The sequence below is a fragment of the Hippocampus bargibanti genome, linkage group LG01 (assembly GCF_051943395.1).
Source record: "Hippocampus bargibanti isolate YZ-2025 linkage group LG01, ASM5194339v1, whole genome shotgun sequence".
Taxonomy (NCBI): Eukaryota; Metazoa; Chordata; class Actinopteri; order Syngnathiformes; family Syngnathidae; genus Hippocampus; species Hippocampus bargibanti.
In genome coordinates this window covers 26,702,696-26,712,695 of record NC_142734.1, presented here as the reverse complement: position 1 = coordinate 26,712,695, position 10,000 = coordinate 26,702,696, and the positions used below count along the sequence as shown (strand labels likewise).

Genomic DNA, 10,000 nt, shown 5'->3' with positions numbered 1-10,000 from the left:
TTACTGTATTCTACATACTGTTTTCTTGATGTTATATTATATCCATTTGGTTATGCTCCTTTGAGTGTTGTAGTTTTAGGTCAGAGTTTTTAATCCAATCATAATTCAGCTAGTTTGTGTCGCCAGGCTGTATGAAATCTGACCGACGCCTTCAGAATCAACAGTGAGGGCGTCTGTGCGCTGTACATGAACGGGCACATGTAGTTGATATACAGTTGCGATAGCCAATCAGATCACGAGTTGGCACAGTAAGGCCAGGTAGAGGGCCTCGCGTTGAACATGACGTACGCGTCCTGTGATTGGATACTCACTTTACCTCAGCCCTCAACGGACCCGGAAACTTTAGCAGAAAAACCAAGTATATCTACTCGCTTTTTTAACCCACAATGGCTGAAGGAGAGGACAACTCTCTGTCGCATGTAGGGAAGCCTATTCTCAAGAACAAATGAAAAAGATTTGTTTAGTTTTATTTTCAACAAATAGTTCGTTTTGTGAACGTCTTGTTGTTTTTCTTCTATTAAACTGACATTTTGTAATTTAGCGTAAAATCTTGTTAAAGATTGCATATTCTTGGTGGACTTCATAAAACTTTGTGGAAAAATGATTTTAAATTTCTTTTTATTTTTAAGTGTTTGCAGTATCACGTATAGTGACAAGTTCTAATTGCGGATGCAGATTTATAGATGTGTAATTGCTCCGGAAAATAGCCTGTGTTGTAGACGATTAAGGTGATGCCACGGCCAGTACTGCGTGCGTGTGCTTTTGTAAATGATATCTCCAGCCGTTGTGTCATAAATTATGGTATTACGAGGGATATTTGTTCAAGTCGAACTAAGCAGGACTTCTCTGAAGGTCTAGGTGTGAAATGCACAGACCGTCAGTAGAAGTCAGTTGAAGTCATTTTACAAATTATGGACACAACTTGTCCGGAGGTGTCGGTTGTCCTTTAAAGTTTTCATTGCCATGTACGCAATGGGTAATGCTGAATTCTGTCGCCGACCGCCCCTCTACCAGCACGTTGGCCCGTCATTTGTCACCCAATAAAGCACGTCGGTCCAGCCCTCCATGGTGATGCATTGGAACACAGTCAACATGGCGAAGAAGAAGTTGTCAAAATTGGTGATGCCTCCGTTGGGCCCATCCCAACGTCCGCGACACTCAGAGCCATTCACCATGCACTGGCGGCCGTGACCCGCGAAGGCGCATGGCACCGGGTCGTCCTCTACAAACGTATCTGCCGAGGACAAAGACAAGCAGCGTGGTGCAAGTGGAGTAACGTTCCCGACGAAAAACATCAAATGTGCTCTGGCATCCAAAGGTAACCCCCGTACCTGTTTCGATGTAGTAGCAAGTTCTGTGCATGCGTCCAATGAAGAGCTCCAGACCGATGATTGCGTAGATGATGATGACGAAGAGGACCAGCAATGCGATATGGAGCAGCGGAACCATGGCCTTCATGATGGAGTTAAGCACTATCTGCAGACCTGTCACACAACCTCGTCAACACACGTGAAATGCTCTGGCCATCTCCAGCATTGGCGTAGCACTCACTGGGAACTCCGGACACCAGCCTGAGGGGTCGCAAGACACGGAATGCGCGGAGAGCTTTAACGTCCAGACCTCCTGGTTTGCCCGGCATGTGGTGGGTGCTGGCCTGTTCGCCTGACTTGTGGGTCATGGTCTCCAAGACGACACTGAACAAACTGTTGCGGAGAGAGGAATAGACCACAGTCACCACATGGTAAGTCACTTCAAACTGTGTGAAGGTAAGATTGCAATGGCGCCATGGGCGATCGATCCACTCAACCTGGCCTAAACCTCAGGCTCAAATTTAACAAGCCAAAGACAAGTTGGAGTCGTCCTAAATGCTTGTGACAGCTTGACGCCGGAGCGCGGTGGAAAAACAAGCTGGATGGCAAGAAAACAACAACAATGTAACGGCAATGTTGACAATATCATAAACATAATTTCAACGTCAAGTCGCCAAAACATGACAATCAGGCTACACTGACGTGAAAATGCGACCATCAAAAGTGGCGAGCCGTACATTTGATAGGTAGGCCTTCAGTAGTGCTCCATCTGAATGAATCCAATCCTTCATAACTATTTTATGACGATACATTTACTGCAGCTACAGCTGTGACTGAGAGTCATATAAAAAGTGCGGTGATTGACTATAAGTCCAGTAGATGGTTGCGGTAGTCAGGAAATAAGGGCTGCAAGAAGGCCTTAGTGTCGCCAACTGGAAATTGGATTGGTTAAAGCAACACTGATTTGATGCTACATGGCCCGGAAAACTGATGGTGAAGGCGTCCAGGTCGATTTCTGACCCTGGTAACAAATCATGGTTCAAATGGGATTGGTTCAATGCTTAAATATGAAAATATACATGTGGAAGCAGTACAACAGAGCAAAAGAAAAGTAATGAAAGGAAGCTGAAAGACAATTTGGAATTGTTTCATAAGAATTCACGGACAAAATATCATTTATATCAGTATGCAATTCAGATCTTTTTAGGCCAGCACAGAAGGCCTTGCAGGCCTTGACACTCCTCCACTGTCACAATGATGCAGCAATAACCTCATAAAAAGAAGTTTTTATGGTCTCAAAAAGCTTTGTAAAAAAAATAAAAAATACATCGTAAAAAGTTTCTCGGGTGCATCGGCAGAGCAAGGAGCATCGTGGGAGTCTTTGAGGAGGAAGGGTTTTGTGTTTGGCTCGCGAGTCATCCACAGAAAGCGATGCAAGCTCACAAAACGAGTAGACGGAGGACGTTTGTCCTGCGGCCGTCATGACGGCAGCCTTCATCACCACCCCGAGGACGGGCGGCGAGGGCAACGGCGAGTCAAATTTGTCAGCACCAGTGAGTGGCTCTGCCGGCCCGCCGCGACGAGTCAAGCATTACTCACGCTCACGACAACGGCGCCGAATCGCACCAAATGTGGCAGCGCCGTGGGCGTCCGCTTGGGACACCCGACAAACGAGGACGTCAGCTCACGTTTGCCTTGGCTCGCAAACGCTTTAGCACTGCGCTGCTGCACGGCAAAAGCGCTGACGGACACTCAACAACCAACTCTTGGGATAACTGCTATGAAGAAGAATGAATGCAAAATGAATGCAAAATAATAATAACAACAACAAAATAGTAACGCCAAACTTCTGCCACAGTTTCATATTCTCATCAGGATCGTGTGTCTTGAATGTGATGCTGAACCAGAGGTAACAAGTTCCCATGACTATCCTCTTGAGAGCCCAGCCGCCACAATTTGCAAAAAAAGACTGCGCCCACCAGTGACATAACACATAATTTCATTTCACCACTGTATCGCTGCTTTTGCAACACTATCCCTTCACAGAGTCCGGAAGAGAGAAATCAAAAAACATAACAAGAACATGGAACAATCGCAAAATGGCGGAACGTGGAACAACAACCGAATAACGTAACATGAAAAAAACAGTACGTGATTCACAACAATCGAATAACAACAATGAAAAAAAGGACACAAAATGGACAACCTGAGAGCTTTGATGTTACTATTTGAATTAAATCTCTCATCAAGATGTATGTGTCGCTGCTTACGTAATAGCATCACAAAACGTGAGCTAAACTTACCCAACGATGACAATCACAAAATCCAGAAGGTTCCAGCCATTGCGGATGTAAGAACTTGGGTGCATGACCAGGCCATAAGCGAGGATCTTCAGAAAGGTTTCCACAGTGAAGATGATGAGAAAGACATACTCCACTTGTTCCTAAAGGAAACACATATTTGCAAAATGTCCCTATAGATTTGGAATATGCTTTCTTTTGGGCCAAATGTCTTTGGTAATGTATGTGTCTGAAGGTTTTCGTCCCTACTTTGCAGAAAATTATCCTCCGTGTGTGTGTAAATGTCCACACATTGTATGTAAGTTGCTCAGTTTTAGCCTGTCTTGTCTCAGGGATATGCTGGCTCCATACAAGCTGTGGCCTTCGCGTATGCGTCATTAGAGGGGTGCAGAGTGTACGGCTCACCAGGTCGTGATTGGTGGAGTTGGAGTCATCTTCGGGAAAGGGCTTGGACACACCCAATGCAACACAGTTAGCAAAGATGGCCAATAGGATGAAGATGTCAAAAGGCCTGAGGGACACTAAGGAAGCTCAATTAGGCACGAATTTTTTCACTGCAAAGAGGTCACGGGCTCCCCACGCATCCTTAGTGGGTGAACGGTGGTAAGCAGAAGTGACGTCCTGAGCATCCGAATCATTTGCTCTGCCACTGGGATTAAAAAGGATACTTCCATTCAACAATGGAGAGTGCAGCACGTCTGATTGGGTTGTTGAGCTTCAGGCAGAACAAGGCTCGGGGTGCTCTCTGGACCTGATTGGTTCCCTGGACCTAGACAGGAAGTGACATAATCAGCTTTCAACCGTGTCTTTTTCTTACTGCATTGTCCCCTATGTGCACTTTCGGTGATACGTAGCAAACTGCCTTACTCATTTATTAGCACGTTAGCTAACTGTTCTCAAAATGTGTTTGTTTCTCAGCGTGTGGTCTCACTTGGCTGCTAACACGTTGTCTAAACTCATTTAGCATATTGGAACGTCTCTTTACAAGTTGTGTCACCAATTTCTCAGCATCTTGTCTCAAATCTGACTGAGCTCACCTGTTTGGCTACTCTCTAACTCTGAGATGAACGGCAATATTCACAAGATAGCTAGCTAGCCAGCCAGTCAGTTAGATAGCTAATAGACAGAAAATCGCAAGCTAGATAGATAGCCAGCTAGTTAGTTAGATAGCCAATAGACAGCAAATAGCTAGCAAGCTAGATAGCCAGCTAGTTAGATAACTAATACACAGACTTGAAGACTTTTGACTTCAAGATGGCGCCCCGAGAGTGGCTGCCTTTCCAGCAGCTCCTGTATTTTGTGTTACTACTATCATTGCTTTCATAACTTTGCTGCTGTGAAATGTACATTTCTCTCCTGCAAGACAAATAAAGGCAAATCCAAATCCAAAATAGCTAGCTAGATAGATAGCCATCTGGTTATCTAGATAGCTAATAGACAGCAGATAGCCAGCTAGCCAGTTAGATAGCTAATATACAGAAAATAGCTAGCTAGCTAGCTAGCTAGATAGCCAGCCGGCTAGTGAGATAGCTAATAGACAGCAAATAGATAGCTATTAGCTTGTAGTAGACGCGCACATTCCACCATGACCTCCCTGATCCACTGCTGAATCAGATGCTTCCATCCTCTCTTTCATATAGAACTGATTCATGTCACAAAGACGGTACAGCAAGTACTGAAGAATGAATGACTCTGTGTCTTTGTGTTGTCATATTATTTGTTATTTAGTTGTGTTTTTTTTTTTTACTTCAAGATGGTGCAGCGAGAGTGGCTGCCTTTCCAGCAGCTCGTGTATTTTGTTTTTCTACTTCTTTCTTTGCTATCTTCTTCCTTTCATATCTTTGCTGTTGTGGTACTTCCGGTAGAGTGAACACTGGTGTGAATGGCTGCCGCTGATCACCCGCACAAAAAAATAGTTATTATCCCGTGAATGTAAAGTGTCCTTGACAGTTTTGGAAGGCGCTGAGAAATAAAATGTATTCTTTTTATTATTATTACAAGTAACTCTCTGTGAGTAGTTTATCGCGGAGCGTATTTTCTGACCTGTTTCTTAGCGTGTTGTCCTCTCCTACGTTGCGTTCCAGTAGAACTAGTGGTCGAATGGAGGGTGTCTGTCCTAGTCATTCGCACTCCAGGGTCCTGGCCTTCCAGCTCCTCATCCCAGTCCACTCCGCCTCTCTCCTCTCCCGTACCTCCGCCACCGTCACCGCCTCCTCCTCTGTCTTCCTCTCCCCCCTCCTCACCCTCGCCACCACCATCTTCACCGTCCACAGCGTTGACATAGCCGTTACGTGCTGCGCCTGGCAATGTACATGAGGATTCAGGAATAATGGAGTAAAATGGGCAAGAACAAAGAAAGGCAAGGAGCTCTCATCGCGTCGCCATGTCTGGTCAAATGTAAATTCTGTCCGACCAGAATGTAGCTTGGCGTCGCAGTGCAAGTGGCCTACTTGACAGTGTCCATTTCGAGGGTAAGAAACTTCATAGTTGGATTTGATAAGCCCAAAATGCCCAAGCAGAAAATTAATGGATGGTCGGATGAACCGGAGCTCCAGCGAGCAGGCAGATCCTCCAGCTGAGTGTGGCAGCTTTCCAAACATTTTTTCCGGGTGAGCGGTGTGGGTTTGGCCCCTGGAAGTGAATTTGTGTGTGTGCGTGTGTGTGTGTGTGTGTGTGTGTGTGTGTGTGTGTGTGTGTGTGTGTGTGTGTGTGTGTGTGTGTGTGTGTGTGTGTGTGTGTGTGTGCGTGTGAGGGGGGTGGGGGTTCAAGCTAACACTGAGATGAATTGTGAAATGAATTTGCAGATAAGGTAAAGACCATAACATCCTACATCGAATGCAGGTTACGAAACGTCTCTTGTCTTTGCACATCTCGGCGACAAATCCAGCATGACAGAGACCTCATGTTAAATGCTCATTTGCTCATTCTCTTGTGATGCAGACTTTGTACCGATCTGTCGTGGTGAAGAAGGAGCTGAGCCCCCCAAAAAAATCCTTTGAGTCATCTTTGGTGATGTTTTGGGGTTGGGGACATTTTGGATCAGCAGCCAGCGAGTCTCTCCCCAAAAGGTCTTGCGATGCGGAAATCAGTCACGGATCCTTGTGAGATTTACAGAGATTGAGGTGAGAAAAATGAGAGTTGTCCACCTAAATTGTGGTGGCCTAAAATCACTTTCCTTATCAAAAACATATGTTAACATATATGGTTTTTTTCCAATAGGGAAGCCCAGACTTCCCTCTCTCCAGCCACTTCATCCAGCTCGTCATGGAAGATACCGAGGCGTTCCCAGGCGAGCTGGGAGACATAGTCTCCCCAGTCCAAATAAAATGAGGTGGCAGGCTAGATTTGGCCCCCGGCCTTGACTTTGACACCAGGGATGTGAGGGATTAGCCAGCTAGCTGAATAGAAAGAGGGCTATCGATCACTAGGTAGCTCGATTGCTAGCGAGCTTGATAGATGAGAATGGCACTTGACATGATTGATTTGCTTTCGCGGGCCGAATGTAATTATGTCTCGGGCCAGATTTGGTCCCCGGGCCTTGACTTTGAGAGCTGTGGTCTTGAGCAAGTGTGTCAATTTTCACAGTTGTGCCATAAAACAACTTATTATGTGGCTATGTCCACTGAACCTGGCCATTTATATACTTCTCTCATTGTGAGATAGCTAGCAAAATTTGACTTGAGTTATTGATGTTTTGAGTATGATCGTACGAAAAAATTGAACTCCCTCACGTCCACTCCCGACCCACCACTTCTCAAATGTTGGCCTTAGTGACTAACTAGCACATCTGCTTTGCAGTTCTGGGGTTTGGGGCTTGAAAATTGATCAGGATTAGGCAGAGCTTGCTCATCAGCTGATCATTTTAATCAGGTGTGTTGGAATTGGTTGCCAGCCAATCGCAGTCACTCTCACACTCACACCTAGGGACAATTTAGAGTGTTAAATCTGCCTGCCATGCATGTTTTTGGAATGTGAGAGGAAACTGCAGGACCCGGAGAAAACCCACACGGCCCTGGGGAGAACATGCAAACTCCACAGGCCGGGGTGGGACGCAAACCGGCGACCTCTGCACTGTGAAGCCGGTGTGCTAACCGCTCGACTACCAAGCCGCCCCCATTGTGCATCGAGGCGGCTAAAGATGCAAAACATGGCCCCAAAACATGGTCAAATAGAACTGTTGATACAATGTGTCCCTTGGGAGAGGCTGGCGACCACTCCAGGGTGAACAGACTCTTGACACAAGTCAACTGGGACAGCCTGCAGCTCACCTGTGATCCGAATGAGGAAAAGCAGTATCGAAAATCTGAAAAGGAGGATGATGATGACGACAGAGAAGAATATGAAGGTGACGTGAACAACGCACCAACATTGTAGTGAACAGCTGTGACCTAGATATGTGTGTGCGCATGTATGTGTGTGATATGGGCCGTGATGCGTGTGTGTGTGTTTTAGTTAATACCTGAGGACCCTGCACTCACACACACACACACACACACACACACACACACACACACACACACACACACGCACACACACACACACGCTCTGAACATTTCAGATGATTACCGCCTCGCTCGACCTTCACATTGTCATTTTCCTAGATTTCCTGTTTCCCACAATGCCTTGCTGTGTCAAGCTGTGGCACAAAGCTGATAAGTCATGGACACACACAGCGACAAGATTGCAATGATACTACAAGACAAATGGGTATGCGAATGTTTACCGCTGTTAGCACCGCTACGTGCCAACGTGCTACCATTGAAGTTGAAGTACAGAAGAGATATTTGTGGGAGAGTACTCTGGTAAATGTAAAAGCACTGATTCAACCACTTTGTTAAAGTAAAAGAGACAGACTGACATGGGGTAGTACGAAATACTAAATTAATTTCATTACCTGCAAATACAGTACTCGTTTTGAAATTTGAGCAGAACATAAATGGTTTTCCTCTTTGATGAAACAACATAGTACTCGAACTGAGAACACGAGGGGGGAAACAAGTTGAATTTTGTTTCGTGTTTTCAATCAAGAGCTAGCTAGCATTAGCTCGACATCAAAATAATGTGCTCAGCTACGTGACTCAATATGGGCACGAAGGGTGGAATATCTTAATTTTCAGAATCGATTGCTTGGTGATGACTGTTGAATCACATTTAGGACATTTCTACGTCGTCTCGTCATCCGCGGTGGTTGTAACACATTGATTTTAACATAGTAAAGTCAAACCTGGGTTTTCCACCATAGTCCGTTTCAGAAACCTGTTGGAAAACTAATTTGGTTGAACACCGAAACAGTCATCAATGTCAGCTTTTTTTACATCTGCTTTGCAGTTCTGGGGTTTGGGGCTTGAAAATTGATCAGGATTAGGCAGAGCTTGCTCATCAGCTGATCATTTTAAACAGGTGATTTGGAATTGGTTGCCAGCCAATCGCAGGGCACACAAAGACGTACAACAGTCACTCTCACACTCACACCTAGGGACAATTTAGAGTGTTAAATCTGCCTGCCATGCATGTTTTTGGAATGTGAGAGGAAACTGCAGGACCCGGAGAAAACCCACACGGCCCTGGGGAGAACATGCAAACTCCACAGGCCGGGGTGGGACGCAAACCGGCGACCTCTGCACTGTGAAGCCGGTGTGCTAACCGCTCGACTACCAAGCCGCCCCCATTGTGCATCGAGGCGGCTAAAGATGCAAAACATGGCCCCAAAACATGGTCAAATAGAACTGTTGATACAATGTGTCCCTTGGGAGAGGCTGGCGACCACTCCAGGGTGAACAGACTCTTGACACAAGTCAACTGGGACAGCCTGCAGCTCACCTGTGATTCGAATGAGGAAAAGCAGTATCGAAAATCTGAAAAGGAGGATGATGATGACGACAGAGAAGAATATGAAGGTGACGTGAACAACGCACCAACATTGTAGTGAACAGCTGTGACCTAGATATGTGTGTGCGCATGTATGTGTGTGATATGGGCCGTGATGCGTGTGTGTGTGTTTTAGTTAATACCTGAGGACCCTGCACTCACACACACACACACACACACACACACACACACACACACACACACACACACACACACACACACGCTCTGAACATTTCAGATGATTACCGCCTCGCTCGACCTTCACATTGTCATTTTCCTAGATTTCCTGTTTCCCACAATGCCTTGCTGTGTCAAGCTGTGGCACAAAGCTGATAAGTCATGGACACACACAGCGACAAGATTGCAATGATACTACAAGACAAATGGGTATGCGATACTACAAGACGCTGTTAGCACCGCTACGTGCCAACGTGCTACCATTGAAGTTGAAGTACAGAAGAGATATTTGTGGGAGAGGACTCTGGTAAATGTAAAAGCACTGATTCAACCACTTTGTTAAAG

The 10,000-nt window shown here is 45.7% G+C and overlaps 1 protein-coding gene across 1 annotated transcript in view; it reads right to left on the bottom strand.

Annotated features, from left to right (window-relative positions):
• Nucleotides 1-10,000, bottom strand: part of cacna1fb (calcium voltage-gated channel subunit alpha1 Fb) — a 42,921-nt gene that overhangs the window by 23,243 nt on the left and 9,678 nt on the right. The window contains exons 2-8 of the mRNA XM_089006243.1: nucleotides 5,654-5,910; nucleotides 4,279-4,379; nucleotides 4,016-4,121; nucleotides 3,614-3,753; nucleotides 1,552-1,703; nucleotides 1,332-1,484; nucleotides 1,038-1,234 (exon numbers count right to left, since the gene is read on the bottom strand). Of these exons, the coding sequence (XP_088862369.1) occupies nucleotides 1,038-1,234; nucleotides 1,332-1,484; nucleotides 1,552-1,703; nucleotides 3,614-3,753; nucleotides 4,016-4,121; nucleotides 4,279-4,379; nucleotides 5,654-5,910 (1,106 nt within the window). The remainder of the gene's footprint in view (nucleotides 1-1,037; nucleotides 1,235-1,331; nucleotides 1,485-1,551; nucleotides 1,704-3,613; nucleotides 3,754-4,015; nucleotides 4,122-4,278; nucleotides 4,380-5,653; nucleotides 5,911-10,000) is intronic.